The sequence below is a fragment of the Silurus aristotelis genome, assembly GCF_946808225.1.
Source record: "Silurus aristotelis genome assembly, chromosome: 23".
Lineage (NCBI taxonomy): Eukaryota > Metazoa > Chordata > Actinopteri > Siluriformes > Siluridae > Silurus > Silurus aristotelis.
In genome coordinates, this window is record NC_139596.1 from 7,175,444 (window position 1) to 7,197,209 (window position 21,766).

A 21,766-nucleotide genomic window follows, 5' to 3' on the forward strand; every position below is an offset into this window, starting at 1 on the left:
CCACCTTCTCCAACTCTTCTCCCTGCAACCGCACCACTCCACTGCCCTCCCTCTCATTCACACACATGTACTCTGTCTTACTCCTACTGACTTTCATTCCTCTTCTCTCCAGCGTGTTCCTCCACCTCTCCAGGCTCTTCTCGACCTGCTCCCTACTCTCACCACAAATCACAATATCATTCGCAAACATCATAGTCAATGTAGACTCCTGTCTGACCTCGTCCGTCAACCTGACCATCACCACTGCAAAAAAAGGAAAGGGCTCAAAGCCGATCCTTGATGCAGTCCCACCTTTATCTTGAACCAGTCTGTCGTTCCTACTGCACACTGCTGTCACACTTTCCTCATACATGTCCTGCACCACCCTCACATACTTCTCTGACACACCTGACTTCCTCATACAATTCCACAACTCCTTTCTTGGCACCCTGTTATACACTTTTTATAAATGCACAAACACACAATGCAGCTTCTTCTAACGTTCTCTAAACTTCTCCATCAACATTCTCAAAGTAAATTATGTATTTTTTTAGCTCCTAGCAAACCCTTCACAGTAAAGTGCCTGAAAGTGTAAACACTGACCTATTCTCCTGTTGTCTCCTTTTTTCCAATTATTGTACAGTGATGGATAAGGGCATCCAGTATAACCATTTAAGCCCACAGCCTGGACAAAGTGCCACTGGCATCTAATTACACAAACACTCGTACCTAAAAAATCTGCTAAAAAAAAAAAGAAAAACTGACACACCTGAGGCTTTGCCTTTATTAACCTTGGCTCCTGTTATTGGCAACACTTTGACAGAAACAAGACCCCAATTATTGTTAGAATCAAAGCTGCTGCTGCTAAGCTCAGCAATGAGTGTGTAGAAAACCATGGCCTTAAAGTGGCTTGTTAGGCCGCTTAGTCCTAACTCTGCCGGGACTCTGCCTGTCAACTACCTGTCTCTGCTGGCATTGTTATTCGAACATAAAATCGAACATAAAGTCAAATATGATGGTTGTTTTGGTGTGTTGGTCATTTTTGTTCAGTATAAACAACCACAAAGTATTATTGGTGTTTTTTGTACTATGTTTACTTATTGTTAGTGTTGACACACTGAGAGTTTAAAATTAAGTAAATTATCCCAGTCCCCTATTATATTAATGACAGATACTTTGATTTCCTCAACGTTTTTTTTTGTTAAACTCATGTGTTCAGCAGCTTTCTTCATGGGAATCTTCTATTAAATCCAAATATGGAATTACATAGAAATAATCACACATGCTATGAGTTTAATAGTCATATTGCTTAAAATTGATTGTCAAGTTAAATAATATCAATTCTTCTTGTCTTCAAGATTTAGAATAGTCATGTAGGTCACTTGCTACAAGTGCACTGGAATTCGTACTTGTTAATCAGTAACTGTTTGGTGTCATTTATCAAAACTTTATGAACAAATATGAATTAATGGCAAATAAGGTACTGTATATTAATGAGAAGGACCGTAGTTAATAAACTATGTGTGCACTATTAAGTCTAGCAGCATTAGTGCAATAATGTGCAGTATAATGTACAAAATGAAGCTGTATACACAACAGCAGGGCCGGCGCTAGCTATAGGCAGAGCAGGCAATTGAAATTGCCTCAGGCTTGGAAATGTGGCCTCCATGACTTTAACAAACCTATACAGTCAACCCCTGATAATTCACAGTTTGGAACTTGTGGCTCGGAAAATTTGCGGGTTCTCATTTGGAACCTAACTAACAGCAAGTTGCGGATTATCTTAAAATTTGCGGGAATCCTCAGCGGGACCGACTGTTCAGGAACGTTAGGAATAACATTTTTAACTATGTTTTCACTAAAAAATTACATAAAATTTTAAAAACACATTATTGTATTAAAGTGACATAATGTCTAGATGAATTCACTAAGGTACCACAGGGGCTGCGGGGTGCGTCCAAAAGTCCGGGATTTTCGGAACTCGCAGGGGGGTTTTAGAGCATAACCCCCGCACCTTCCTGGGACCACTGTACTCTAGTTCACCAATCAAAACAAGCAGCATAAGACTAGACTGTGTCCATTGGATTTAAAATTAGTTATTTACCTGAAGTGGAAGCAGTTAATATCATTCGGGCCCTACCCTCTGAATGCATGAAGAGACTGTGTACAGTGATGAACACAATCCAACTTTACTGTATTCTGACCTGGTGGTGCCGAAATGAATGCACCCCTCGGGGATTGCTAAGCAAAAAGCTAAACAGGCACGCCAAGAAAACGTGATGCAGCTATGTGAGGTGTCATCATATTTTTTTGGTAATAATGTATTGACCTTAAAATAAACGGAGCCATAATCTGCTGATTCGCGTCATTTGAGGAAGAATCATTATTTGCAGCCGGTTTGTTCTGAATTTAAACCAGCGTGAGCCCCATGATGCAATAAGACTTTACATTTGTGTATGTGTGGCGCTTTGAAACCGAGCTGATCGACTTTACAGCGACATTGCGACAAGCTGACTTTTTACATGCAAAAAAAAGTAAAAATTTGTAAACAAAAAAAAGAAAAAAGCAATTGCAACTAAGTGGCCATGGCCAAGGAATAATAATAAGAACTGGTCCAGTTGACCTTTCATATTGTTCTTTCTTTCTTTTTTTTTGACCTTCGTTAAAGATTCATTGATATGCACATTTAAGTAAATATAAGTGTATAAAAGTACTGATGTTAAAAATTATCTTTTTTTCAAGTGTGTATAATGTGTATACGTGTGTAATAAGTGTATGAACAGATCTCTTTTTCATTTTCAAATAAGAATGTTTGTTTTTTGTCTTCTTTATTATTCAAAAACGAATAGGATTGATTATATTTAAAATTAGTTTGAGTTGTTTGACAAGTAACAGAGTAGTCAAAGAAAACATTTTATCTATGTTAACAGCAACATTTCAGATTTTTTCTAAATCAAATATCATTTGATCACTTCTTTCCCCGCTGTCTCTGTAGACGTCTTCCTCCTCTCCTTCTCTTTCTTCGGCCACCAGTAGCCCAATTTCCACTGGTACCCCGTTGGCTATCAATACCTTTGGCGGTCGTTGGTAACCTCGACTGATCCGGTACGAAATTCTGGTTTGTGGTCCGCATTTTTGATTTGCCTCATGTTTTATGCTGGATGCCCCCTTCCTAACACAACCCTCCCCATTTATCCAGGCTTGGGACCGGCACTAAGGGTGCACTGGCTTGTGCAACACTAATGGCTGGGTTGTGAAGTCTTTTTTATTAGTGCCTCAAATTGATAGGTCTATGCCATTAAATAATAAGGGACTTTATTTTAGTATATAATGACTTTCTAAAATGTTTAAACCACGAAGAGGATCCCAGCAACAAAATGTGCAGCTCTGGTGAATTCCATGCCCAGGAGAATTAAGGCGATAACAATGGTGCTTACACAGAATATTGAGACTTTGGACACAGTTTTGACATTTTTACTTAGGGTGTACTCACTTTTGTTGGCAGCTATTTTTACAATAATAGCTGTATATTGAGTTATTTTTATATCACAGTAAATCTGTACTGTTTAGAAATGAGTTTATTAGAGGGACTGCGCATGTAGGACGTTTTGAAGACAGGGTGAGAGAGGCTAGATTGAGATTGCAGAGGAGGGACATGGGAAATATCTGTAGAAGAATGCTGAGGATGGAGCCACCAGGAAGGAGGAGAAGAGGAAGATCAAGGAGGAGGTTTAAGGATGTGGTGAAGGAAGACAGGCAGGTAGTTGGTTTAAAAGAGTCAGATGTAGAGGGCAGTGTATTAAGAGACGGATGATTTGCTGTAAAGATACATAATGGGAGCAGCCCAAAGAAGAAGAGAAGAAGTAGTAAATCTTTATTGCTATACAAGCTGCAAACTGACTATATATATATTGCTAACAAATTTTGTGTGAAAATATTGTGTGTGTGTGTGTGTGTGTGTGTGTGTGTGTTTTATACTTAATACAAAACTATCCCTGACTAAATAAAAAAAAAAATTGCAAAGATTTGTTAATAGTAAAAAGACTCCAACTTTTGTTGCCATTATAGTATAGCACACATCATACATAAAATCTTTCTTTTTAATAATGTCAGTGCTTAGTCCGTTCTTGTACCACAGTTTTACAACTTACTGCCACATTTTAGCTTAGGCTTAATAATACATTTTCTTTACAAGCCACAATACCATTATACATTTGCCCTTAAAATGGTAAATGTAATAAACTAAAGAATTTAGTGTATGGAGCTTGATGAATTGTGCTCTCAGGTTGCCTTTGAAGTGCTGCTCCTTATTACCATCGCAATAAATCTTATTGGTGACTTCATCTAAATGTGTGCCCAAGGCAGGGCCAATGGCATGTAAAAGCGACTTGATTCAGGCTGGCTTAATTCTAACATTCTCTCGATTTTTTTTAAACATACAAACAAATGTTTAGCATATAAGACAAACACATGAACTCCACCAACTTATTTGTTTAGGCCCACCAGGTGACACTGTGAAAAATATTTTAATGCCTCGAAATTCTTGACACCTTCCTGAGACTTTTAGAGACAAGAAACAGGCAAAGGTCACTTTCTGAGACTGTTATTTAGGAGAAATGGCTATAGACTGTTTCATTGGGTGTGGTTAACTTTGTGAGGATTGATGAGTACTGGTATTTTCAGAAAATTCGGCATTTAGAATTTAGAATGATTCTCAGGATAGTCTATAGATAATTAAGACTGATATGTGACTCTTCCCCAAATATATACCACAATAGGATCTTTGGATGCAGTAATATAATTTTTTTTTTTCTTAAACGAAGAGACTTAAACCTGTTCTAGCATGACATTGCCAGTGTGTCCATCAGAGGTGGCAAAAGTACACACATTTTTCACTTAAGTAGAAGTACAGATATTCATGTTTAAAAAATACTTGGGTAAAAGTTGAAGTACTGACTGCACTTACGCTAACTCAAGTTAAGGTAAAGAAGTTTGGGCTCTGACATGTACTTAAGTAAAAAGTAGTCATTATTACTACCTGTTTTAGTGTCAGTTTGAAACTGGACCTCACATTATATTAATATTAGGGCTGTCAATTGATTTAAATATTTAATCGCACTATTTTAAGTGTACCTTAAATTAATACTTACAAATATTTTAATATTTTAATCAATATGCGCATAGACAAATATCAATGCTTTATGCAAATGCATGTTTATTATTTATGAAACCAAACTCAACATAGAGCATAAAGACAAAATATTTGATTATTAAACGTTTTGAAGTAATAATGTTTTTTTAAATTACGTAAATTATCAGGACACCAATCGGAACATTTTGCTATGTTTTCACACGGACGGTTAATGAGGTGATTATATTCAATGTGAATTTGTTTATTTAAAAAGTAGACTTTTCGAGCTTTCTATACATATATAAATTCTGTCTGTGAGGCAAATATTGAGGCCGGTGCGTTTGTCGACCCGCAGAGGGTTAATTGTGTGGATCATGACAAATTTCAGTGCTGATTTAAGACATGACGCATCAGTAAAACAAATGTTTACTGATTAAAAAAATCTTTTCGAACAATAAACGTGTGTTGCGCTGAAGGTTTTAATTTCGACTCTTTTATATTTATTTATTAATTTATTTTATTGAAAATGGTCAAACGCGTTAATAAACCAGTGCCTTTAAAATGAATTTGCATTTTGACAAGCAGAGAAAAGATGATGATGATGATGATCAGGTGATCAGAAATGTCTCTGTTCTCAGTCATGTTTACATCACTGACTCCCTCTGTCTTATCCACATTAAACCCAGACTTCTCATTGACATCTGACGGCTCCTTGTGAGCTTCATAAACTAGTCTACATGTGTTGTGTGAGAGCCAGGATATAATACATCAGTGGTAGATTGAAAAATCCGCACAATGACAAGAAATAGGCTGATGGTCTGAAAATGGAGCGATAAGAAGGAAAAATAAATTTACATTTTACCAAATGCATTAAAACTAAAGTAACGAGTCTGTTTTGAAAATGTAAGAAGTAGAAAGTACAGATATTTGTGTAAAAACATAATGAGTGAAAGTATTTGTACGTTACTTCTCACCTCTGGTGTCCATATTAAGCTTCATGAAAATACTCATGGGTTGGAGTGGAAGGTCTTTAGTGACCTGCTGTAAAGCTCTGATTCTCAACTTCTTTGGGGTAAATTGTAATGTTGACTTACTTTGTTTTTTTTTTACTAAAGCCCTGGTACCTGAATGAGCACAAATCTTCACAAGCACAAAGATAGTGAAACATTTTCCCAGAAGAGTGAAGGATATCATATCAGCAATGGGGGCCAAATGTGGAATAGGATGTTTAAAAGGCACATACAAATCTTGGTGAGTTGAATCAAATGAAGAAAAAAAAAAAATTATATTATATTTAAAAAAAATTATATTTCAATGTTTATTAAGTGCATTAGTGTTAATTAGGTGTTGTTGATTCTGATAGGGAAATGCATTGATTGTAGTAGTATAGACCTTTTAAAGTTCCCCCTGTAACAACCTGTAAAGGTTTAAAAAGTACTGCACAAATCAGATAAGACAGTAAAATTTTGGGATTCTTAATGTGATTTTCATGCTCTAACAAGTCAATTATGACGAATTTGATTAATCTTAATACTTAGACAGTATATCAATACATATTACCTACCATTTAAATTTTCTAGCATTTCATATTATTCCTGGATTTTAAACACAGAAGGTCCAGGTAAACAAAACAATGTTGACTGCTATATGTTGCATCCATAATGAACTGAGAGGCCAATTAATTGCTATGGCTGGCTTATTGCAGCACAGATATATGCTGAAGTTGCTAATTGGTATTGACAGGGCATGATCCAGTCTTTTCAGATCAGCTGAGCTAATCACCCCTGACAGCTATGAGGTGATTTTTGGTGTGGAATTTTACTCCTGGGGTGAAAGTTCATCATTTAATCGATGGCTATAATAAAACAGAGAGAACAGACAATGCCATTTGTGTTACTTTCTTTAAACATTTATACTAGGGGTTCATTGATTAATACAGACCTAAATTTGTATAGTTTTGTATGATTACAATAATATATTATTTAAAGAGAAAACTATTGTACATTTCATTATCTAGTAAAAATAAGACTAAATAAATTTGTATTATTTATACATTTTATGTTTATTATTAAGCTGTGTATCGAACAAATTTACAGTTTTATTTGTGCATTAGGATTAGCAGCTCCAAAATGACCTCAGGCATGAGTAATATGACCCTGTGGTCACATGACCACTTTAATGCACTGGAGGTCTATTTGGGATGCATGATGGATGAAGCGAGCTACACACTGAGGTCACTTAGCCATCAGATCAAATACACAAAGATATATATGAATACTGGTGGTGTGGTTTAATATCTTTTCTATCTTTGAGTAGTTGATATCATGTTGATTTGTTAATGGTATTTTATGATCAAGACACAATCAGAAAAATAAAGAACTGAGGCTGCAGCGTAAAACGTTTTATATTGTCTGAGCTGTCAGAGTAGAAGATAACTTGGCAAAAGGTGCATAATGTTGAAATGTCTAAGATTACAATAAATACATTATCAAGGGTTTAGTGGTTAGTCAATCAAATCACCATGTCTCATTATTTTTGCAAACTGAGCGCCAGATGTACAGGTCAAGAGGCACGACTGAATTACTGCTGATGTATTGACATTGATGAATGTGTTCCTGATGTATGTGCTATAACCAGAGTTTTCAGTTCTGCAACAAAAGCACCTCAACTGACAAATAATATTAAAATATTTACCTTCCCTGGATAGTTCTTTCACCTATGACCTAAAAACCACTCTTATTACAAATTTTCACTCAACATTTTCACCATTAGCAGAAGTTAAAAACACATGACAGAAAAACACATAATAATGTCATAATAATAATGCCAAAATAATAAAAAAAAAGAAGGAATTATATAATATATAAATGATGATGAATAGTTTATGTATGTATGTATGTATGTATGTATGTATGTATGTATGTATGTATGTATGTATGTATGTATGTATGTATGTATGTATGTATGTAAGTATGTGTCATATGTATATATGTATCCTGCAGATACATGTCAAAAGCTTCAGTTAATGTTCAGGCAAACGACAGTATGTAGCTAAAATCTGATTTCTGTGCCTGTGACTTTAACCCTGGAATGTTTTTAGGTACCAGATGAACTGGTTTGAGTATTTCGCAAACTGCTGACCTCCTGGGAATTTTACACGCAACTCTAGAGTCTCTCTAGTTTAGACAAACTATGTGCAAAGGGTCTGCAGGCTGAAACATCTTGTTGATAAGACAGGTATGAAGAGAATGACCAGACTCGTCTGAGGTGACAAAAAATCTATAGAAATTCAAAGAAGCATGTCTTATGACAGCTTATAATGTACAACAAATCAGCCATTGAGATGGATGGGCTGCCACATTGGGGTTCCACTGGTGTTAGACGAGAACAAGAATCTGAGGCTCTCATGTGCACAGACTAAACTTGATGATTGTAGAGTGTAAAAAGACAAGTTTTCCCTAATCTTCAACTGCTCATTTTCAGTTTCTGAAATAGTCAGAACTAGCCCAACCTGGCTGCAACAATCCATGGCTAAAGTAACAGATAAAACTTTTCCTCATTCTGATGTTTGATGTAAACATTAACTGAAGCTCATGACATGATTCTATTTTTTTTTGCTTTCTGCCTGTCTGATTACATAATTGCATAAATGTGCAGGTGTACAGCTCTTCCAAGCTCTTCCTAATAATATGGATGTTAATGTATAAAAATGGATGTAAATTACTCAAATTAAAAAAGTCTCCTCTGTGATTGACTGGGGCAATCGAGACTCAATTTAAGATTCACCTTTTGTCATTAATTATAATATTATTAACATGGTATTAACATGTAAGATTATACATTAGAAATAGGTAAATACTGCAACTTTATCAGTTTCGTTTTGTAAGAACTGAATTTCTTTTGTATTTGAGAGTTTAAAAACAGTTTAACTGTCAAATTGTGTGTATTTCAGTGAAATGTATGCTGTCATTACTGCAAATAAACTTAAATAATATTTTTATTAGAAATTATTAAGCACGATTATGTAAATTTTGAATATTAATATTTTTTAATTACCCAGATATAACTTGTAAAATGTAATGAAAGATTATTTATAAACTATAAACTTTTTCTCATGGCCAGCCAAAACAGAGATTGATGTCACTGCCATCTTTGTGAAATGGTGCTTCAGTGCTTCAGTTAGGAGTAAACTGTCTTCCAGAAGATAATGTGCTAATTGTAAACTCTACAAACACAGCACCAAAGCAAGAAAAATCTCCTCTTCTGCCTGTCCTCAACATGGATTGATGGCCTCCTTACTTTATAGAAGCTATATTGATTGTGACGGTGCTCGTCAGTGGTGCATAAAATTAACACTGTGTTATAGAGCATGGATTTCTGTCAGGGTCTGACAAGATAACCCATTATCGGGCCAATGCTGCTAATTTGTTTTTGTTTATTCCGAAACGTAATGTAACTCTGCTTGCGCCCTCCTCTTCCACCCATCTTCCCCCATGATAACTCTATTACCTGCAAAACTTAGGCAAAATCATTGACAGCCACTAATCTTGGCCCGGCTCCTAATTACATCAGGTTCTCAACCCTTAATTAACCAATCTTTACTCCATTTTAGCTGCTTAATGCTGCACACACGCCTGGCATCATTAGTTTAATTACCAGTGTTTGCAGAGTAGGATTTTGACCTTTGTCCTGACAAGTCATCTCTTTCCCTCCGTTGCTTTTCCCTTTTCGGTAGTAATTGCTGAATTTCCTGCCTTAATGCTTAACACGTGTTTTGACCAATTGCCATTTCCTGATGATCAAATTGTAATTTCTAAGGCAACAAGAGAGGAATGTATCTTTATTAGGGCTGCACCTGATAAATAAGAATATTTACCATTTCCACCATTGCTCTTTAAAATCATTACAGGTTTTAAAGGTTTTTAAAATGACAGAAAGCCCAACAAGTTTTTTTGTGTTTTAAGCTACATCCGCTAAGCTAACTACTAAGCTCAATTATTTTTTTTAGCTTAGAGCTTTGTTTAGCCACTGTAGGTGGCTAAACAAAGCTCTTTGCTAACAGTATAATAAATAAGGTTAGGCTAGGTGTTACATAATGTGATATATGTATATGTCCTACAAAGCAAACTAGGTTAGAATGTTGTGTAGACCAGCTACAAGTCTGATAGTTTAAAAACATATTGTATAAACCTGGGTTAGTAGCATGCTAGCTAACAGCTAATGCAGGAAGCTTAGCAAATGCTAGCTAATTGCAAGAAGATTGAAGAATAAATAAACAAATAATAATAAAAAATGCTTTTAATCAAGTGTAAAAAACAAAAAAAACCCAACACTTTAAATACATTAGACCTGTATATATTTTAAGTGATAATATTTTCACATTGTGGCACGATTGGAGCTCTGACATTACCTTTATTCCTCTATTTCAACCTGTTAAATGTAGGAGAATTTGGAGGCTTGTCTGCAAAAAAATTAATTTTAATTACAGCCATTAGATTAGCATCAAGAATATCAATAATTATCTGGTTTTATAATGTTCAATAATAATGATAATAATAATAATAATTATTAATAATAATAATAATAATAACAACAATAATAATTATTATTGTTATAATGATTATTAATGTATATTTATATTACATATATATCACTTGATTCTGATTTATCAGAAGGTGAAGAGGTTCAGCTGTAATAAAATGAATGATTTGTTGCACTTCTGTTCCAATCTGGTTTCAATAACAACAGCATACATTGGCACATGCCAACGTAGGTTTAAGGACATTAACTTGTCTGTGAGGTGTCTCTAGTTGTAGTGCTTTGTAACAGCGAGAGGTAAAGCTGCAATTTTAGGCTGTCAGCCATGTTCAAGTCTTTAGGATAATGGGCTTTCCATGTTCCTGGTAATATAAAAAAAATGCATTTTCAATTCTTTTAACTTCATCAGAGAGAAAGAAAAAAGGAGGGAACAGCTGTTTATAGATAGTAGTGAATAAGTGAGAACATGATTGAACGTCACATTATTAATTGTAAAAAAGTGTTAGTTTTGGTTGTGCAAGTGCAATAAAGCACTTTAGGACACTAGGTAAAAATATTCAATGGTGTGGTAATAAATGATATTTTCTATTACAGCCAATCCCTTAGAGTTCCCGATCCTGAACATCTTTTATTCCCAGCAATATATTATCTATTAATCTTTGTCTCATAACTAAATGCTTCCTAGTAGTTACTAAATAACTTCTAGTATAGTATAATAGTTTGATATTATATAGCATAATAGTTTACTTTCACATCGAACAAGGGCTTTAATTCTTATTATAATAATTTGATTATATTTATATTCTTTTAATATCAAGTAATGACTATAACACTCAGTTGCTTGGTAAAGTTGAAAGTAGTACTTTATTTCTAATTATGCTACAAGTTAATGGCAAAACAAACAAACAAAATCTTTCACCTGTTTTTTTTTTTTTTTTTTCTTACTTTTTTAACCCCTGAGCACCACAATCCAGCTTTCCCATAATGCACTGGATCATCCAAATAAAATAAAAAGAGGAATAGAAAGAAATTTTCCGAAGCTTCATACACAGCGAATAAAGAATCTAAAATCTACCATCATAGCATTGTGTACATATTTAACATAGTAAACATAGTCTTGTAAGCACATGAGTGAACCCCTTCTTCTTCTTTTTTTTTTTCAACATTCAACAAAATGATTTCAACTTTGTTAACAAGCTTTCCGATGTTGAACAGTTTCTTTATAAAAAGCTTTGGTTTTACAAGAATCGCGCTGACTCATGGTCTCGTTTCACAGTCGACAAATACTCCCGAGTTGCACAGACATCTCTGCAGTTTAGAGATGAGATATGAAGCGGCATCTATGTGAAAAGATATCAATCTGTGCCATAGCTGCGGAATAAAAACCAAAGAAACATCTCTTAGAGCACAACACTTTGTGACAACACGACTGTGCCCCATTCTGTGTTCCACATTTGCCCTTCAGTTTTTGTTTCTATACATTTGAAAAAATACGGTCATGATCTAATGTAATGTTGTGCTAAATTCAGGACACATTTTTTACATTCTTACGGTTGTCACTTTTCAACCAAGGCCTGAACTGTATATATAATCAAGTTTTTTGTATATTTAAATAAAGGTGGCAAAAAAATTATATTTGAATCAATGAAAAATAAGCAAAGTTAGTTGCAGATAATATAACCGAAATCCCTAAACTTCAGTAAAATGTTTATAGGGCACTTTTAGGCATTTAGATCTTAAGTCTTGAAGCCTTTCTAATGAGATAAAACAACTTTTTTTTGGGTTTGCTGGGTTTTTATTTTATGGGGATTACTGCAGCCATTTACCAGGGAATGAAACCTAGCTAATGCAAAACCCAAAAAATGTAATGCAAAGTGTGTTGGTATTTAAAGGTTAAAGAACAATGCTGTTTTATTTAATATGAATGAGCTCCTAAGACAGCTGTCGTTGCTTTCCTTGCATTTGGGCTTCACCTTGACCATCTTAGGATTTCATACAACATGGCTCAGGTAAATCATTTGAACTTCATATCATGTGATCAATCGTGCAACCTGCTTTTGGAAACTCCACCCTTGCTTGTCTTTTAAACCCAAGTAAATGCTGTGCATGCAAACAGTGATTCAAGTAAACACTGGAGTTTAACAATTATAAGAACTTTGCCAAGACCACTGTGCATATGCAGATGCCTAGAATCCACATAACATGGTTGTTATTGGTTATAGCTTCTCTTGTAAGGTGTACTTAAAGCAATGATTCAGATAATTCATATCATCAACAAACCAGTCACTAATAAATCGCTCAGAATAGATTGTATATGTACAGTTCTGGCATTTCTTTTTCCGAACCACACATAAAAATGCCACAGACAAAATTGAACAAGAAATGCACATTACACTGTCCCCTGTGTTGTCTGCAGACTTGTCTTTCCATATGTACGTCTGATGTACAGCCTTAAAAGTTACACTTAAAAATTGTGGTCATGTTCATTGGCACAGTCTACAACAAATGAGGTAGATGCGTATTAATATAATTCCCTTCTTTGGTATAATAATAATACAAAATAGGAAAAAAAAAATCCAGTGATCTGTTAAAACAAAAGCTTTGATTTTTTTTCAAGTGGCTTCACAAAACGAAATGAAATAAAATGAGGTATACCTTGTAAATTCATCATCTATTACACGTATGTACAGGTACAATTGTGAGGTATCTGGCTGCATTTAAAATAATCTTTTTTTTTTTTTTTCTCTCTCTTTTTTTTTTTCCAACCATGGAGCTGCTCAACGATGCATCCCAGGATTTAAAAAAAAAGTCTAAAACAGCAAAAAGGAAAATGATCATCATAATAAATAGAATTTGAAATTATATGCTTTACAAACTTCTGAAAAAAAAAAAAAAAGAATAACAACAAAAAAAAAACCCTCAAATATCCTTAAAGACAAAAATAAAATTGGAGCAAAAGTATAAGGTAACAAGAAAAGTAAATCAGAAATCTGACTCAACTTACAATAGAAGATAAATTCTCATATTTTTAACTACTGTTTGGGGTGTGTTTTGTTTCTCCTAACCACATATGTATACGTTTTCCTCATATTAGGGAGTTGCATTGAAGTGCTCAGCCAGTTTTCATAATAAAGTCCTAAACTACACAATCCCAAAACAAATGATTTTACAACTGATGTAGCTATGAGAAACCTATTTTGACCAGAATGATAATTTAAATGAAATAAAAAACTACATTTTATGAACACTTATGAACCTTGGTATTAAACTGAGGCAGAGGAGGTGTGAAAATTTCTGTCAGCTTGGGTAACAGATTATCACCAAATACTACTATATCTGTATAAGATATAAGTGACTTATGATTGTCCCAATATTTGTGGATTATGTGGAATTCAAGGGATTACTCATTTCTGTTCATATCTAATCCTTTTTTAACTCTAAAGAAAGTTAAAGCTAAAATATGACATAGAATTTGCATTTATCTCCCTGACTATTTGATGCCCCAAGTTTAGCGGAATGTGCTTTTTCTACCACTGATATAGTCATTTTGTGATTTAGTTTAATAATCTTTACCATTGCATATTTCATTTCTGCACAGGCATCATCTAAACATGATGATACTGGGAGAATATGCATGTGCACAATATCATAATGTTATTCATATGTTCTTTGGTATTTTGGTATTAAAGCTAGTCTGATTCACATGAACAGAATGATAAAGAAGGACAAGGCGTATTTTCATCTTTAACATCAGATCAATCTTCATTTCAAGAGTCCTGTCTGTGAAATATCATCTTCCTCGTCCTTCCTGTTATCTTACAGCTTCTTGTCTTCTTGGCACTGTACTCAAACGTGAGTCCTGAAAGCCTGCACAGTTTGTATACTGAACATGCTTCATATATGCTGGAAGTACTGTTTAGGTGATTGATTGGCTTTGCATGGATGGGAGGGTGATGTGTAAAAAAAAAAAGTCACCATCAGAGAATACAAAAAAAAAAAAAAAAAAACACACACACAGTCTGGAGAGTTTAGCAGCCTGCCTTGTGTCTTTAGGAAAACAAGCAGGGTTTGGTAGGGTTGGCTTAAGGCGAGGCAGTCGGTCCGTGCAAGGAGGAAGAGGAGGAGGACGAGGAAGAGGACGGCTTGCTGTGGTTGAGGAGACCAGGGCTGTTGCTCTTTCCCTGAGAGCTGACATGGAGAGGACCTCGCTGGCTAGCTGGCATCACAGAGATGGCTGGCTTACGGCCAAAAAGGATCCCTGGAAGAAATGTGTGATAAAAAAACGTCATCAGCTTTAATTTAGAATATATTCGAAATCACATTTTCATTATTGTTTAATACAATTGAACCATTTATCTGACACCAAAGATGTCAAATGATCAACTTCACTCAAGTGCAAAAAATAATGATTGTTTTAATTGTTTTAATTGTCATAATGGGTTTTCACCAATTAATATGTGACTTGGAAGTCATGTGAGCATCATTTCAAGTGTCAGATCTAAAGTTAACAAATATGAGGTCATAAAAATTTAAGTCTACACTTAAGAGTAGAATTGCTGACTAATCTCAACTGTTATTAAAATAACAGCAAAGAGGTATTGCTAACACTAATCCCAGAAATCAGTTTAAGTTTAAGCTTTAAAACATAACAACTAAAATTAAATGTCCAATATTGATAAGAATGTCTTCTTTGTATTATTTATAGTATTTCTAATTTTGAAAAGTTCTGACACATTTGGACACCTTGTCATTTATTTGTATTTTTCCCAACAAACTTTAAAATCTTGTAAATGTTTCAAGGTAATTAGACAAAATAGTCATATCTTGAAATATCCCGGAGTAGCCCCTGATGAGTTCTATCATTTGCTATATATGACAGCCATTATTTCCCCACCGGTTGGACAGATGACATTCGATGAGAAACAGTAATTGATTGACAAAGAAAGAACATTTAGCTGTGGTCTTTTGCTTCAATTGAAAATGCCCACTTTAACTCAATGTCCTTTCCAGCAAAAGTTTCCCAGCACTTATAGAGTGCACTCCAATGGACCATCTCCAGATAATTACAGTCACTTGTTTGCCAGGCACAAGCACTGTATCCACCTTAAGCAGGGGCTTCTTCCTTTCAGGCACGAAAGACAATAAGCCCCATCGACCTGGCAGCAGCTGGACGCCAATTTCTAGATATTTAACTTTTTTAACTCTATTGGACTTGCCACTTCATTACGATAGATTTTATAGCAAAGACATCAAATTGTGTGGAGGACTAAACGCACGGGGGTGCTGCTATAACTTATTGAATTTCCTGCCCGCAATTACATCAGCAAACGGCCGCTCTATTTACCTGTGTAGACAACTCCATTTATTTCTATTGACATGTTGATGCTGCTAATGCCGTTGGTAGACAGGTTCAATGCAGTCTCTTGTCTGTCATCTGTCAAGAGAGGAGCCGGAGAGAGCAAGGGTGAGAAAAACTCAATATGAGCATTTATAAAAGGAACACAAGAAGCAAGAGGAGCGCGCCATCAACTATTGGCGATAACTCATGAGTGACAGGATAAGGAGCAGTTTATTAAAAGAGTTCAGAGGAAAAGAGGGGGAGGGAAAGAAATACTCAAAAGCATGTCAAATCTATTTGAACTTTTCAGTTATCTCAGGAAACGGTATTACACTGAGGGTTGAAATTATAAAACGTGGCCCTGTTTGAGCGCCGTCGTACTTTGCCCACTCATTAACAACATTAAAACATCCATTACATTTCAGATTTCAACCCAGACTGAGACAAAATTATTTGTTTCCATCATATTTTTTTTTGGATGTTGCGGCTACATTAAAGGTTTTAATGTCTATCATTTCTCTCTCATGTGTCATTACAGGGGGACTCCTAAATGTATTCTCAGACATAGTTTGAGCAAATAACATTTAACAATAATCTTTAAATTGCAGAGTATTTGACTGCATTACATCAAGCTCTACACCATGCTATAGAATTATATTCTATTTTCCCCCTCATATGGTACATAAAGTGTAGTCTGTCATTATGACTGATACAAAAGGAACAGTCGTGCAGAAATAACGTATTACTCATGAGAGAGAGAGAGAGAGAGAGAGAGAGAAATAGAGAGAGATAGAGAGAGAGAAAAAGAGAGAGAGAGAGAGAGAGAGAGAGAGAGAGAAGAGAGAGAGAGAGAGAGAGAGAGAAAAAGAGAGAGAAAGAGAGAAAGAGAGAGAGAGAGAGAGAGAGAGAGAGAGAGAGAGAGAGAGAGAGAGAGAGAGAGAGAGAGAGAGAGATGCCGCAATCTTCTCACAGACTCTGTCATTATGAAATTCGTGACTTGAGGTGTAGTCAAATCATTATAATTTTCCATGCAGCCAGACATCAGCATGTTTGTTTATTCTCGAACCGTTGGCCTGATTTTGTGTAAAAACCCAAAATATACGTTGAATTGAATGTATTATGAGTTGTCATTTTATGTTATGATCATTTCATGTTAGTCATGTCAACCTTTAGTCTGTGAAAAACTCAGTAGAGGAAAATGTTGGGTGGATTATTTTATAGTAAAAATATATATACATATGTTACAGATGTTAGAACAGCTAACAGAAAGGTTTTAACTTCCTACTCCCAGCCAGCTACTGACTCACTTAAAATTCAGCATGTAACAAAACATACATTTAAACATTTTTACTCATTCACTGAATGGTGCTGAAACATTCATATGCCTATATCTAAAAATATCAACAAACAACTAAACATTTCCTTTTTTCCCTTTTCTTTTTCTTGAGAGATCCCCGTCTCTAGATACCTACGAGTGGTGTCAAACCAAATTTTATTCAAGGCCACGTCAACGTTTTTGTAAGTAGTTGAGAAGACAGAAACTAAGGCGACTATGGCTTTTTAACATATTATTATAAGTGTATCTACTCTTTAATTATGGTCATGAGTCAAGTTTCCATATTTATTTTTGTTTCATAAGGATGACATGTATTGTATTAATTCGTACCATGGCTTCTGCAGTAAAGATGGAATTATATAGCATATATTTGCTTAGAACATACACGTCTTTTCTTTACTGTTCATATGCTTTCATTTTAAAATTGACAAAAAGGGAGGTTTAACCCAGCCTATTCAGTTTTTTCACTGACAATAACTTTTTTAAGACTGTAATATTAATAAAAAAAAAAAAAACTGTGACAATGTGAATATTATAGATAATCAACAGAAATATATTGTTTCTTTTTCAAACATGTTTCCAAGTCAACAATTATGCTGCATATTTATTGAAACTGTTGTACATTATGCACTGTTTGCTTGTTAATTGTCTAGACAATAATGCTGTCAAGTTGGTTGCAAGTATGGAATTTTCAGTGTGATTTCTCTGGAACTGCCTGTGCTGGTTGCAAGAATAGGAATTCAAACATGGTGTGAAATGTTTGGCACGGTAGCCTAATTCAGCCAATTCAATATCTTTTTGTTTAGGCTGAATGGAATGAGGGTGTGTTTGGAGTCCCCTACATTTTAAGATTTTTCATTCTAATATTTTTTTTAAAGATTGCATACAGCTTTAAAAGGTCTATTATGCTATTCTGGCTGACATCCAGTGGGTGGTGAAAACAGATGCTTTAAGTTGCAGGCAAAAATATAAAATAAAATTAACATAAATTGGTGATATACAGATAATGGTGTGAATACTTTAATATAGTACACGCACACACACACACACACACACACACACACACACACACACACACACACACACACACACACACACACACACACACACACACACACACCTATGTTGTTGAGCTTGATATTCATCGGCAGCTGGCTGGCCATGGCGAAAAGGTTGTGCTGAAGCGCTTGCTGCATGATCCTCTGCTGTTCCTCAGCCATCAGCATTACCTTCTTCTCTGGGGGCTCTCCAGCCTCCAGCTTCTCTCTCAACTGCTCAATGGCAGCTGCCTGCATGGCCGCTGCAGCCTGTGCAGCTGCGCCATGATGCCCACTCAGGGGCATGGGAATGCCCATCCGATTTGTCAGGCAGTTGGAAAGCATGGAGTCTTCTGTGAAAAAGAATGAGAGGCATTGGATCATGGATTATAATATAAAAAAGTGACATATTATACAGATCCTCAATTTCAGGATTTATTCATAATTGGATAAATAAAGAGAAAAACACCACAATATATATTTCCGGTCATGAGGGTCAGTAGGAAACTCAAAGCATTTGATGAAACTCTTGAATGTTAATCTGAACATGCATTTTAGGGTTATTCGATTTTTACAAAATTAAAAATTAAAAAAATTAAAAAACACTGCACAAATACATAAGAAGTGCACATGTTCTAATTCCTTCAATGAAAGAATATAAAATATTTAAAGATGCAAGTACATGTGTACAATGTTCCACTGGATAAAATATTGTATATTGTCTGCTATATAAATCAGTTTGGTGCATGTTGTATATAATATGCAAAATGTAGTTATAAAAAGGTGTTTGCTCTGTAAAGAGAAGTTATGTGGTCATGGGAGTGAAACACTAAAATCATGCTCTGTTCTATTTTAACCCATGTGGTGACAAGCTATAAATACAGCCAGAGCTTTAAAAAAAGCCTTTGATCCTTTGAGGAATCTGTGCGTGTTTGTGTCTTTTTCCATATGGCCACATTACTGAATCACATCTCCCTGTGCCTTCAAATGCTCCCACCGGTGCAATGCGGAAACTGGCAGCTTGGGCAAGAGGAAGTACTGCAAGCTGTTTCCTGTCTGCACTGATGACCACCCAGGCCACAAGGCACAAAAAGCGTGAGTACAAGAAGGACACTACCGTTGAAACAAAATTTATTTTCCTTCAATTTTTTATTTAAATACAACATGGACCACACATTTTTATTCAAAAACAAATATAAACAGGATCCTAGACCACGTGTGGGTTTGCAAGAATTGCTTTTTCTTTGTGGTGATGATACACAGTCAGAACAATATGAATTGAATTGTTCTATTACAAAAGCTGGAGTCTTATTAATTTATTGATCAAATTTACTCTTGTAAATATTTTCCATGTATCATATCATATAATACTAATAAAATAGCTAAAGATTGATTAATAGAATAGAAGTGCAAAATTCAAATGAAATATATCACAAAAGAAAAAAACAGAAACAGTTTCTGCCTCTGATATTACATAATCCTGAATAATTAAAAACTATTTTATTAAATGTTTAATTAATGCCTGTTGTCTTGCACAAGCTGCTTATGCAATCTTCTGTTACAGAGGGAACTTCCTTCAATATGTGGAAAGCATTTCACTTTCTATTTTAGTACAAATAGTAACCATGGCTGATTTTAGTAAGCCATACATTCATTTTGCATTGTTTGTACAATTTACTTATTTGTCATAAATTAATGGGTAAATTAATTATAAATGATTTTTTTCTTATTATGTAGGTAACTTCTTTCAATACTCTCTATTATATTGGCTACTTAAAGTAATTCAATAAAATTCAGTTTGATTTGTAAAGTGAAAAAAACATTGGGACATTCGGACATTGTCCGAAAGCAGCTTTCCAGAAATAAATATGTTATAAAATATGAATTTATTTGTTAAGTTGTATGAAGTTATATGTCAACAGGTTTATCCCTTTAAGTTTATCCATATCCTAAATCCTAATTTCATGTTTGTTTTTCTTTATCTGCAAGAACAACCATATATCGGTTTATTACTAATGCAACCCTTCTCACCTTTCTTGATGACCGTTGTGTGGGCCATTTGACCTCCGTTGGGGGTTCCTATGCTGATGTGGGTGATAGGGTGTTTGGGTGAGGGCAGCAAGGTGGGGGTGCCCACAGGCGAGTAGTTGAAAAGGGCCGAGCCGTAACTCTGTCTGCGGCCCTCACGCCGGTTGCTGTCAATGGCTGCCTGCAGCTCCCCAGGTGAGCTTAACCCTCGCTTTTCACATTCATATGGATAGAGGTACTTCATATACCTGAGCAGAAAAGAAAGATGCACTAGTAAGTCTTTGGAAGTCTTAATGACAGGAAACAAGGCAAACTTTACAGTTAAAAGATCACTTAAAACCACAGCTGTTTTTCTATGAGGTGGTTTCATGAGCAGGTGAAGTTAATGGTGTTCGAGTTCCTAGTCTACTTCTCATGTTTCTGTACATTAGGGTTTTTTGAAATATAATGGAATTCTTTTTATATAATGCTTTTTGAGATAGTCAGGCCTACAGTGTATGAACAAGCTCCAATTCATCTGGTTACTGTACTGTCTATTCTCCAAAATGGGCAACAAAAGAAAATGGGCAGAATTCAAGGAATTTACCTAAGAGTCCTCTAGGAACAGCTGGTTTATATACAATTATATACATTATATAAAAGCTAAAAGCTCCCTGCTAACTAAAATATACAGACTTTTTGCAAGTGTATACAGAGCAGGATGTCACTTGTATTGTAGTATTAGTGAGGAAGATTTTTTTATATGGTGAATTAACAATATTAATTTTTTTAAACTGAAATAATGATTTGTTCATTAAAAGTTTGTATGATTTTTTTCACTAAAAAGTCTAATTAAATATGATGGGTGGTTACAATATTAATAAAGACAAATACAGCAAAAAAGTATGAACCTTTGATCTTTGGTTTGTCTCTGTGTCTCGTTTATCCACTCAAATCATATCAGATATACACCCCTGTGTTCTTTAAAGGCAGATAATTGAATCAGACTCTATGTTCAAGAACTGACTCATAGTCATCAGTGGATTGAAGATGTAGGTGGTTATCATACTCACTGGGTCCGGAGAGTGAAAGCTGCACTGGTAATCGAGGTAGGGAGGTTGAGACCTCTGGTAATCTCCCGCCATATTTTCTTATTGATGACTTCCACTAAGCCACCTTTTTCGGTGACAAGCTTGTAGAGAGTGTAGAGATCCAACACCTGCTTGGCCATGATAGGAATCCGATTCACTGGAGTCCCTACAGGAGTGGGACACACACAGACACACAATATCCACAATCAATGCCATTAACTCCGGCTTATCGATGGGTCTCTCTGCCGCTTACGAGGCCAATCAGTCTGGCATAAGTAAAATGTCCGACAGCCTCGTTCTCCTACTTGA

General features: G+C 35.2%; 1 protein-coding gene across 2 annotated transcripts in view; it reads right to left on the bottom strand.

The window, feature by feature from the left end:
• Positions 1 to 11,493: 11,493 nt before the first annotated feature.
• arid3c (AT rich interactive domain 3C (BRIGHT-like)) overlaps positions 11,494 to 21,766 on the bottom strand; it is a 56,529-nt gene continuing 46,256 nt past the window's right edge. For both annotated transcript variants that reach the window (XM_083526969.1, XM_083526968.1), the window contains 5 exons: positions 21,440 to 21,623; positions 20,391 to 20,635; positions 18,443 to 18,712; positions 15,993 to 16,082; positions 11,494 to 14,906 (listed from right to left, as the gene is read on the bottom strand). In XM_083526969.1, coding sequence (XP_083383095.1) covers positions 14,731 to 14,906; positions 15,993 to 16,082; positions 18,443 to 18,712; positions 20,391 to 20,635; positions 21,440 to 21,623 — 965 coding nt within the window. In that variant the 3' untranslated portion in view covers positions 11,494 to 14,730. The remainder of the gene's footprint in view (positions 14,907 to 15,992; positions 16,083 to 18,442; positions 18,713 to 20,390; positions 20,636 to 21,439; positions 21,624 to 21,766) is intronic.